The 11,926-nt window shown below is 42.1% G+C and overlaps 1 protein-coding gene across 1 annotated transcript in view; it reads right to left on the bottom strand.

Annotated features, from left to right (window-relative positions):
• Positions 1–1,464: 1,464 nt before the first annotated feature.
• Positions 1,465–11,926, bottom strand: part of dock2 (dedicator of cytokinesis 2) — an 85,495-nt gene continuing 75,033 nt past the window's right edge. The window contains exons 36-51 of the mRNA XM_084549633.1: positions 9,847–9,937; positions 8,893–9,003; positions 8,331–8,420; positions 7,520–7,624; positions 6,887–7,028; positions 6,532–6,613; positions 6,216–6,300; positions 5,623–5,709; positions 5,201–5,377; positions 4,617–4,700; positions 4,375–4,512; positions 3,785–3,912; positions 3,392–3,602; positions 3,153–3,258; positions 2,400–2,545; positions 1,465–2,229 (exon numbers count right to left, since the gene is read on the bottom strand). Of these exons, the coding sequence (XP_084405759.1) occupies positions 2,167–2,229; positions 2,400–2,545; positions 3,153–3,258; positions 3,392–3,602; positions 3,785–3,912; positions 4,375–4,512; positions 4,617–4,700; positions 5,201–5,377; positions 5,623–5,709; positions 6,216–6,300; positions 6,532–6,613; positions 6,887–7,028; positions 7,520–7,624; positions 8,331–8,420; positions 8,893–9,003; positions 9,847–9,937 (1,846 nt within the window). The 3' untranslated portion in view covers positions 1,465–2,166. The remainder of the gene's footprint in view (positions 2,230–2,399; positions 2,546–3,152; positions 3,259–3,391; positions 3,603–3,784; positions 3,913–4,374; positions 4,513–4,616; positions 4,701–5,200; positions 5,378–5,622; positions 5,710–6,215; positions 6,301–6,531; positions 6,614–6,886; positions 7,029–7,519; positions 7,625–8,330; positions 8,421–8,892; positions 9,004–9,846; positions 9,938–11,926) is intronic.

Below are 11,926 nucleotides of genomic sequence, written 5' to 3'. Positions count from 1 at the left end.
GGTTTAATCGGAAAATCCACACTCCAGCTCTGGAGTGTTGGAGTAAAGGACTTTGCATGAGTTTTAAAAGGCTAGTCCGCAACTTTAAATTGGCTGTGGAGACACTCGGTGGCCAGGGTGGCTCCGGATAACAGCAGTATTCATAAGGGAGGGGAAAAATGTCTCCATTGTTCTTAATCACGTTCTGACTGTCTGTACTGACACAGTGCAGAGTGCAGGAAGAATCATGAGGAAATAAAACCTCCAATGGGCAAATGTGTGATATTCATCTACAAACCATTAAAACAGCCAGACTTAAATTCTATTGCCTAACATAGTAATCGTTTGCCAATGCAGGTGAGGCATTAACTCCCTATTCAAATACGCTGGCTCCAAATTTATACTCATCAAATGCAGCCACCTCTTTGCTCTTTTTAACAGTTGATAATGTTAATATCTTTATTGAAATGTCATTAAGCTAATGCATAAAGTAAGCCAGTATCATACCAACCTCCCTTAATATCTGTCTGGGATTTAGCTGTGTAAGCCAGGATGAACTCAAAGGTGACAGAAATGACAAAATGAAGGTTTACAAAAGGCCCGATGGCTGCAGTGTTTCTCCCCCTCCAATGTATTCTTCCTCCTGGAGGACTGAATCTGCACACAAATCTGCACATACAGTAGGAGTTTGTTTTTCCCCCTCCGGCCCACAACATCTCTTCGGTCCCAGGATGCTGCACAGACGGACACCGACCGTCCTTGCCGACTGGCCTGTGCTTTCGTTATTTTCAAATTCTTTGGGGGAAAAACTGGACTGCAGCAACAACAACAGAGAATACACGGGATTCGATAAGTTCGAAAAAACCTCCCAGCACAAGTTGCAGCTGCTACTTTGTGGTGACTCTAAAATGACATGAAAAAGTAATAAACGTCTACAATATCTCTGCCCTGGCCAAGTGTGAGATGTAACAATTCATATGAAGTTTCATAAAGCTAGAGCCAGAGGGTGAAAGATGGTAGAAAATAATCATTGCTTACAATTATCCTTCCTAAATGCATGCATAATTTCAGATCTGCGTATGATACGGTCATTACTAATCTCTGCTGTAATGGCCATTTCATATAGTCTTGTTTGTGTTATGTTCATATGCTGCATGTATGCTGTATCCAGATGTGTCTATTTATCTTATTGCTTTTGAGTCTCTCTTTCCCTCATATGGGCCGGGGTCTGTGGGTTCTGCTGTGTTGCAGACAGCGTTTAGGACAGAGCACTGACTTACTGCAAACCTTGGAAGTCAATGCTCTGTCACCAGGCGTCAATTCCAGGCTTGTATCTTCTTGAGAAAACGTAACATGTTCACAACACGTACACAAGATACTACAAGTTAAATGGCTCCTGGCTGTAGCTCATCATTTACCACAGAGACAGTGACATAAATTTTGTCATCTAACACTGAGCAAAAACACATTCCCAAAATCAATATTAATCCAAAGTTTATGTTCTTTTAATTTCAAAGAAAGTTCAGAACAACAATAACCAAATCCTGCACAAAATAAAGTGATAGTATTTAGAGGGGGGAAAAAAACGGCAAACACTGTGGCATAAACTCTCTGTACACACAACTCCGATGTTGCACTTCTACAACAGGCCCCACAGATTGTTGATTTAAATGTATTAGTCTCTCTTGTTTGTTGTATCAGTGCCAAAGCTTTTTGGCAGCAGATTCCAGTTTAAAGTCCTCCACGAGGACATGGCAACCTTTGTGCGTTATCGAATTATTATTTTCCCATCAACTTCGGTCACAACAATGCTGAAAACCGCATAACAAGAAGCTTTTTAATCAGGCGCGTTGGCCGCGTTTGTTTGTGTTTGCTCGTTCTTGTAGAAGCGGAATTGATTGAAAAGCTGTAAGATGGCGTTTGGCTTTAATGGGAATCATTTAACTTACCAAGAAAAAGGTCACTTAATGAAAATAGCCTTTATTGATAGGTGAAATCAGTTATATTAAGGCAACAGCAATACTGAGACTGACAGGAAGACCAAGTGGGCGAGTGCATAATTTCTGGTTCTGGCTGCAGGTTTAGGCTTCTTCTTCTTCTTTTTTTTTTTTTTTCTTTTTTTTGAGAAATAAATGCATAAAAATCTGAAAAGGAAATAGAAAATCAATAATAATAAAAAAAAGGATTTCAGAAATGATTTTCACTGTCTTTGGCTGCTTCGGTCTGCTTTGCTTCCTCTGATCTGGAGCTCTGTTAAAAACAAACAAACATGCATAATCACTACAAGATTCATTCTGTGTAAAATTACAAACCTAAGAAATGACAGCAACATCAGTCTCCTCATCTCAGATGGGTGCATTTCCCAAAATACTAAACTATACAGTCTGCACCTCACTCAGCATGCAGTTCTGTGACTCTACCTTGGACTTGAAGAGCAGGTTGATGACGCCCTTTGAGCGTCTGTCTGCTGTTCTGTCAGAGCTCGCGCAAACAGACATGCTCTTACTGTCCCTTTTGGATTTGGAGTCCGCGTCCTCTGCCCCTCCAGCCACAGACAAGGACAGACCTAGAGAGGGGAACAACAGAGGATTTAGTGTTCGTGTGTCGCTGATTACGAGCTAACAACAGAACCTCTGCACTCTTCCCGCAGCCAGTCATGTTTCTCTCCCCGTGACTAATTGGGCTGTTGCAGCTGTTCTGCTGATGATCTGTGTGCTCTGGCAACCCCGGTGGCACCATGTGTATGTTCAGAGAGGCAGTGCAGCTTGTAGTGAGAGGTGGTAATCAGAGTTGGTGGACTAATGCCACAGTCAACGCCGGCTCGGCTGGTCCAGTCGTGGCATGACGCCAGCGAAGCATCAGTGAGTTGTGGTCTGATGCACCATTTTAAAGTGCAAGGTTATTTGACTAACACAACTAAATACAAACTAGGGGAAATTACAACATGACTGATTCACTAATTAGCTGTTTGTTGAGGTCAAACTGTTACCACCACAACCGCCAGCTTGAAAATTTGTTCCTAGGTACGTGTCCCGTCATGACCTTGCCTGTGTTTTTCTTCCAGTCAGCTTTCTACTTCCACTGAGGGCGCACTTATTTTACACAGGCACACAAAGTGAAGTTATTTTACAGGTGTAACTCTGCAGCACCGTGCGGATATATGTGTGTGTCACCTGTGATGGCAGGCAGGGATCTGGAGTTGGCGTTGGTCAGCGTCACACTTCCTTCGTTCGGCTCGGCCAAGTTGGTGTCACTGCGGAACTCCTGTTTCTTGGACAACTAGAGGGAGACAAAGATCACACAAAAACAATGACCAACACATATACTCAGTATTTCATGACTTCCTTTTACATGCTTCTTCCCCTTCTTCTTTTTCTTTCAGCCTTTCAGAATATTTTCTACTCTCTCTCACCCGTTTGCACTCCATAGTGCTTGTCCTCTCTCTTTCCTCAGTGATGAAGATCATGCTGCTTCTTTTCTTCTTCTTCTTACTCTTCCTCAGTCTGACCTCCGCGTCGCCCACCGTCACAACTGCCTCATCCACTGGTAGGTTTGCACTCATGCTGCCACTGGAGCGAGGCAGGGTGGAGTTCCAGGAGGTTGGGGACTCGGGGGGGAGGTCCCTAGGAAAAGGCATGAAGAGTGTGAGTAGAAAGCTCAAGCGAATATTTCCATCCATGTTTTTCACGTAGACATATTAAGAATTTGAGACGAGATCCCATAGATGAGATACAGATTCTTTTTTTTTTTTTTTTTTAGTCATCCTGTTACTCAAACATCCTGACATGAAGTCACAAATGTGTACTTGTCTGCGTGGGACTTGGTTGGAGTTCCACATTCAGATCCCTGCAGGGAGGAGATTGATATGATGGACTGACGAAAGGAGCGCAGCATGGAGCGAGGGCGTGTGGATTTTCTTTCATCCATGTCCGGCTGGAGAGAGAAAAGGTGTGAACAATATGTTGATAAAAAATAAAATAATGAAAATAGCATGGCGGCAGTTCTGTACATAGACGAGAAGACAAGTAAAAGAAAGCGAATCCTCTCTTATAAACAGTATATCATCACTCAGTGCATCATTAGTTTAATTTCTCCTGAAGGGCAGGGCCACTTTAGAAGTTAATAACCCCTGTTTGCCCCAATTAAAACCATTCATGCCCCGTTCTGGATAAGGAGAAATTTAAAGGTGAAAATCCCATATCAAAACACTACTCAGAGGGTTTTGGGAGTGCTTTGATCTTGAGATTCGCCTGGGTCAGGTAATTTGCAGCTTAATTAGCGCAGCTCCACTCGGTGTCCAGCGTTGCAAAGAGTTCAGTGTTGTTTTGATTACGCAAACACCACATTCCTCTATGTTTTCTCTCCTTTTATACGTTCACCCCCTGAAGTTCTTACCAACTCTCTCACGCCGTACTCCTTCTCCACCTTCTTCCTCAGCTGTTTGAAACACTCCTCCATGCGGTCGTGGAAAGGACGCAGGTCATCTGTCACTCTCTTCCCATGGAGGGCGATTCCTCCGCCTAGTAAGGGGATCTACAATGACACACACAAAAAAAAAACATAAACCCACAAAAGTAGCAGGCTATGCCGTATGCAGTATGCTGGAGGATATTATTAGATTTTAGCATGTCCTATACCTGCCATGCGATGAGGTCTTTGAGTCGCATAAGTTTATCTCTGTCCTCCGGGTGCTGCTGAGTGTACTCGTCAGTAAAGAACGCCTGAAACAGAAGCAATATTTAAGACGTCTTTAAAGAATGGTTTTAATTAGTAACTGACTTTATATGAATATAATAATACTCAATGTTGTTTGAGGGTGATCGCCAGTAATATTAACTTGTAATGACGAACTTGTCAAGCTCTGATAAGTGCAGCTCATTTGCCGATTTGACTTTGATCATATTCAGAGCCTCAGGAGCTGATGCTGACTTTTGATACCAAATGGATTTGAGTCGGTTGATTATAAAACATGAGTGTTGCAGTCTCTTGAGTTCTGCTTACTTGGTGATGGAGGTGGACTTGGAGGTGAATATTTGTCCTTTAAAAGTGGCACCAACATTTACATTTAAAATAACCCCTTGTTGGTGTAATGCATGTTACAACAAACAGTCCATAACTATTTTCAATAGCGCAATGGTCATTCATTAATCTCTTACTCATATTAGTGTGGGACAACAGATCAGAGCATGTTTAATACTTTAGGTAAATCTTGACAGTTTACCTTTTCATATTTGGCAAAGCCGCCCATAACAGCCGGGTCCACGATGCCGTTGAGCAGCATGGAGAGGGGGTTGATGGGAAGGCTCCAGTCAGCTTGGTATTGATTAATCATGGTCAGAATCTTCTCATTGGTGGACTCCATGGTCTCTATGGCATTCTCCAGTGGAGACAAGGTAGTCTGGAGAAGAGGGGGTAGAGTGGTGGAAGGAGGAGAGACAAATGAGGGAAGAGGCAAGGGATGTAAGGGAGTAACGATGGATGGTTTTCAGAGGTAGTCGCAGGAGATGTCAAATGAAAAATTTAATAATAGCAAGAATGAAAAGGAACTCAATCTGTGGCGGGGGACGCTCTACACTAGAGACAATATCTCACAGCAAACATACGAGTCAAACATGGAGTAAAATCACACCCACACAGACTTACATGTTTCATGTCAGTTGCCTCAAACCAGCGCAGGATCCCGGGCAGCTTATACACAGTGGTGAAGGTTGTACGTTCAATCCACATCGACTAAAACAAAAAGATGGAAAGGAGAAAAGAAATAGTACAGCTATTAGATACATTACTGCCACTCGTGAATACTCATAACCTGATATCATATCCTGTATTACTGACTTTATATGAATATAATAATGGAGAGAACTGAAGAAGCTACTCGGATGAGTGGTGAAACGTCTTCTCAAAAAACTCTACAAGTCCAGTTGCCTTTTTTGAACCTTTGTTGGATATCCTGTATTACAGTCTGAACTTCTACCAGACACTTGCTGCACAGTCTGATTTAATCTAATCGTATGCCACGGTAATACCCGAAGCTGATGCTGCATCTTATCTGAAACCTTAAAACAAAAGCTGGCATCTTATCATACACTTGTATTACACCTTGCAGTTGAGTAAAATCGTTTAATAGAATGGGAACTTGTCTTTTCTGGCTTATAGCAATGCAAAAATATAACTGCCTCTGAAACCCTTTCATGGTCCCTGTGGCTCTCAGTCGTTTTCATTTTAAAGTAACTCACAGCAAACTCGTTGTTGGGGTCCACGGGTCCTTTCCTCACAGGTCTGGAATAGTGAAATCGCTGCACGTAGTTGGACTTGTAGAAGCTAAATTGCATAAGAAGAGGGACAAAGAGTCATACCGTATGTTCAGCAAAGAAATTAAATCATTTACAAGAGAGGAACATGTGTATATACATATACATATATATATATATATATATATATATATATATATAGAGAGAGAGAGAGAGAGAGAGAGAAATGCCTATTTATTTTCAGTGTTATCATTTTATACATTTAACTTTGTGAAAGTATGTCAAGATAAACAGCACTGACTTGATGATCTGGTCGGGGACAGGTTTGTTCTTCAGACGAGGAGGGATCTCCAGGACTGGCTGCACTGTAAAACACTGGATATCTGGATCAGGACGCTCAGGAAAAAAAATGTGTCACTAAATGATGGACAGTGTCTCACTAAACCTGTGTTAGAAAGTACAAACTGATAGTTGATCGATGTGTCCGAGCTCCGGTGCTGGAATTTGATATATAAAGGTGTACCATAAGACACAACAAATTAAATCATGAGCTAGACCAAAACTGAATGAAAGCGGATAACTGAACAATACCCACAGATATGTTCTATTGTGTTTCTGTGCAGATTTATGTTTTTGTCACGCTGCCTGAAGGATACACTGAAGTGGAGAGTTCATGATATCATCTCCTGGCATGGTGGTCGTGTTGAGGCGCACAGAGCTGGGGAACTGGCTCATCAGCTGGTTCTGGAAATCCTCCCTGCGCTCGTACTCCTTACCGCGGTGGATAAACACCTTGTTCTGAAGCCAGGGGAAATGAACTGCGGTTAATAATCCCAATATTTTTTTCATTTACTTTGACTGTCTTAAATCAGATAATCCATCAGGGGCTAAGAAGACATTGCAATTCTTTCTCGAAAGTACAAACCTTTGCACAAATCGCCACTTTCACCGCCCCCCTCCCTGAAAACTGAGTCGCTGACTTACCACAGCAGATTAAAGGCAATACAGGAGCGATAAACATTACAATATTTTATTTCCGAAGTTTGCTGAAATCCACAATGTTCCCACAAGGTCCTATTCTGGTTAGCTATCTTGCTGGTGTGTTTAAAAACTTGTCCACTGTTGCAGTTTTAAATAGCTAAGCTCTGGGTAGGATAATAGGGCACTTTTGACTCTTTTACACAAAGACATGAGTCATTGTTATTAAAGTCCTAGTATTCTCTGAGACAAAAATTTAAATAAATACATAATGTTTATATTTAATAATCATTAACAGTGATTTTACAAACCCTGAGGAACGGAGGGTAGCCCTGTCCGTAGTAGCCCACTGCAAAGTAGTCCGGTTTTGGCCTCAGGATCTTCATAATATTCTCATAGAACTTGGCTTGTTTCTCCTGCAGAGAGACAAAGCGAAGAACAGAGGATGTGTTTCAGATGTGCAATGTGTGTAGCCGGGGCAGCTTTATCAGCTCGTGCCAATGTCAATGCTACCCTCAGCAGAACGCTGGGCCTGTGAGGATGATAGATGAAGGAAAAAAAAAAAAAGTGCACGCCACCCAAGGGCAATGCCTGTCATTTATGTAACCACATAAATTTAGCATTAGCTGAGAGAGCCGCCGCTGCAGTCGTATAAAGAGAGAGAGAGGGAGAGAGAGGGAGATGTTTCCATTATTTGGAGAAGTGTAATTCTCTAAAGGGAGGAGAATGAGTGAAGGGGAGACGGAGGAGAAGAAGGTGCTAAACCACAAGTTAGGACTGAGAAGGGTTAAGAAGGGTTTGAAGTAGCTGAAGGTTGACAACGATGAATCCCACTTTCGGGGTCATATGGTAATTATCGAGTCTCATTTGAAGTGTCAAGTAAGTATTAAAACATGGATGAATGCTGAATCACTGTAAATGTTTCCAAGTGCGGATAACTTGTGGAAGAAACTGCTTACTGGGAACAGTATGTTCTGAGGCTAAGAAGTGTAAACGGTGCAATTGAACAAATAATACTCAGAGAGAGAATTCAAGGAAGAAGGCTGAGGGAGGACGGCAAAAATGTGTGTGATCGTGACAGTGGTGCAGAACACACGAAGGTTGGAGATTGTAATGCATTACCAGTCTCTTGCTGAGTAACTCGTAGTCAAAGATCTCGTTCTCGTACTGTTCCGCCAGTTCCTTACACAGAGTGATGGCCTCTTCCCACATCTGAACACAGACACAAAGACACACACGCCGAGGACAAACAAAATAAAAATGAAAAAAAACAACAGTGCCCTTCGTTACACCATCTGTTAATAACTCAGCAGCAGCTGTTGTGGTTGGAATTCATCTCATAAAAATCTCTGCTTCCAGGTCTCTGTAGAGCAGAGGGAAGTCTGCATCTCTGCTTCAGAGAACATGAAGCACTCTTGAGGAATACAAAATGAAAGTGACACCGGCGTACCGCACAGAGACAATGACATGTAGATGCTGAAGATGTGACACGGAAAGCAACGCTTTCAAAAATAAAAGTATGCAAACCTCTTTACAGTTGCAGTGCAAAAAAAAAAGACTTCCAAAGTATTTCTCCATTGTGAAAAAAATGATGATGGAACACTGATAAATACATTTCAGGAAGAGTTAAAGAGTTAACAGATAAAGAGACAGATGTCTAGACAGGGTCTAAAATAATACCGACCTTGCCCTTGTCGAAGTAGTCAATGATGGTGTCGTAGAGCGTTTCTTTGAGCTGCCGCTGGGTTTGGGAACCGTGGAACTCAAACTGGGGGCTGCACATATCGTCCGACCACTGGGGTAGAGACAGAAATGAAGACAGGGGTGTATGGAATACAAAAAGTGTGAGCTATTTGTGAAGCTATGTACACCATCATATTGCTGAAACAGAAAAAAAAAAACTCCAACACTGAATTTTTATGTGCAATTTATCACCATGACAAAGCAAGAGAGAAGAACTTAAACCTGGGAGTCTCTTTGTCACTGTGAATCAATATTAGTTTATAGCTGAATGTGCGCAAACGCTGCTCATTAATTACATTCCTGAGATAATACTTCATCTTCTATTACACACAGAAATTAATTCAGAAACCAAACCTTTCTAAGAGTGTCTAATCTGCTTAAGATATAGAGGAAGAATATTCAAGCCTGCCGTGCGTTAAACAGGAATGACAGGAGGTGGACACTACAGATAAATGGGGATTATAAAAAACATTATAGAGTTCAGCTGCTTTAATGTGAACGATTCTAGACGGCGAGAGGAGGGGAAACAGAGCGAGCGGTGCCCCCTATTCCTCTGTCGCTTCCTACGTGGATCTCGGTGTCCCATAAAAGAGATGAAGAGACAAAAGAGGTCAGACTCAGAGACATCCTCTTCCACAAACACACACTCGCTGTGCAAGTGCACCGCATCCATCACCATAGTGATCTAGCCTCAGTGGCCGACGCCATGCCATAAACTAACCTCGGAGCTTCATCATTTGGAGGCCAGCGACGTAGCAACCATTTATCAGCTAGTAAAAAACTGTCTCATTTGTGGCAGGCAGACAAGTGATTACACAGAGCAACTGCTGAGCCGCTGGGCCCAGTATTAAAAAAAAAACAAGCATTTCTTTACGCATGTGTGTGTTTGCCCTACCTTGAGCAGACGAGAGTGCAGCAGCAGCGTGTAAGCTGCCTCCGTGTAGTTTTCACCCTCCAGGTGAAGGTCTCTCAGTTTGTAAAGGTACCTGGACACACACAAGCCCCAACACAGTCACGATCATTGAAGTCAGTTTAACAAGCAGCTGAATTATTACTCCACTAGATGCCACTGTTGGGCAACCTGAAGACATGCAAATGGAGCATTAATCGTAACACACATACACACTCAGCGAAACTAACAAAAGCACAACACATGCCTTTTAATGCTCTGACAGATGTTTGTAGCCCCAATTATGTTTTATAAGCCTGACAAAGAGAAATCTGGGTACACTCTGTACCTTGTGGAACGACCTACTCTTTTACTACTACAACTTTTAATTTTGATCCTTTTGTTGCATCTATTTCCTTCTGACTGGAGGAAATACAACATTTTGCTACACTGGACTTAGTCACTAAGGTACTAATGATAAAGAATAAAAGCAGTGGATGCCTTTAAATGAACGGTTCTCAGGTCAGCTGTTCAGTCTGTCTGCCTAAATGTTGATGGTCTCTCATCTCCTATTTATTTCTTATCACTTTTAGCTTAACGAATTATCTGGGTGGAGATTTGTTCTTGCTTGTTCTAAATCAGTCAGTCACACCACATCTACTCACAGTTTTTTTCCCCTTCTCCTTTCACTAATCCCTAGCTGTTGTTTATTTTCACTTCAGCATTCGGTGATGCCCTGTTCTTTCTCGCCATCTCGCTCTCCTTCGCTCTCACACTTCTGTCATCCTCCTTTCTGCCCGGGCCAGCCATTCTCCACAGACATGGTTTCCCTGAGCCAAATTTAGCGAGCTGCAGCTTTTCATTCTTCTCGCCGCTCCAGATGTGCAAACCAATTAAGCTTGCAAAATTCATCTTTTCATTTGAAATCGATCTCGTGTTGCCCTCTAATTGAGTTTCATGGCTGGTGCGCGGCCCATGACTGCTGAAACCGCTGCCCTTCACCTTGAATGCGCATGACATATGGAGTGGCCCAGTTCCATAATACAGACTTATTCTGGTTTTGAGCATGTACTGTGTTGCGTTGTGACAAAATTAGAATTATTAGTACACAAACAAAAAATGTTAATGGTTTTAATGCTTTTTTTTACAGTATTTGCCATAACAAAAAGAATGGAGGTAGTGCTAACAGCTGTTAAAAGTAATGTGGAGATTCTGGTGTGACAACTTTACAACGATTTTATAAAATAGAATATTTCATTTTAAAGCTTGAGCAACGTCTGCAAAAAAGAGCGAACTGTAATGATTTGTACGTTAGCGCAATGATTTGTACAGTAGCATGCAACTGGGACCCAGCACTTTTTCGTGGGATACTGCTAGTTTCTGTTATGATGATGCAGAGTAGTGCATGACTTCTTTTTATGTACAGCTACATAAAGTTGTTTTTGGTTGTGGACGGCAGCAGAAAGAGAATTTTGTGTGAGTGTCCCAACATTATGTTTTCTCGTGTTTACTAAAACTTACTCATCATCTACAAGTTCATGTAATAGTGAAGATGAGATCCTATCCAGCAGTCGTGCAAGCAGTAAAGTAATCCGCAAATGCAGCGTTCCATAATTCATACACTGCGCCGTGACATAGTTTTGGGTTTTGTTATCATGACTAATCCTAACCTCTATGTATACACTGTGTGTTTTAAATATATATCCACATGACGATGTTGTCTGGCTAACAATGGCTAGCTAACAAGCCACATGTTACTATATTCTCCACAGAGCTCGCTGAGGCGGCTGATCAACGCCCAACTTGACCTTACATTCACAATTACAGATAACTAATATGTCTAAAAGCCATAGCCGGAAATTCACAGAGAGACCTGACGGCATCTGTATTCCCTCTTCTCCTGTCTCTCTCTCTCTCTCTCTCTCTCTCTTTTGCTAACATCCTGTCTTTCTGTGTCTCTCCACCTCTCCCTCCCTCTTGCTCATCGTGTCTCTCTGTTCTCCCTCCAGTCAGACCAAGGGCTGATCCTGTGGATTTTGACATTAATTCAGTGGAACTCGTATAATCCCTTGTCAGATTATAGAGC

Source organism: Chelon labrosus (assembly GCF_963514085.1).
Source record: "Chelon labrosus genome assembly, chromosome: 8".
Taxonomy (NCBI): Eukaryota; Metazoa; Chordata; class Actinopteri; order Mugiliformes; family Mugilidae; genus Chelon; species Chelon labrosus.
Note: the sequence above shows the minus strand (reverse complement) of the source record. Positions and strands in the feature narration are given on the sequence as shown.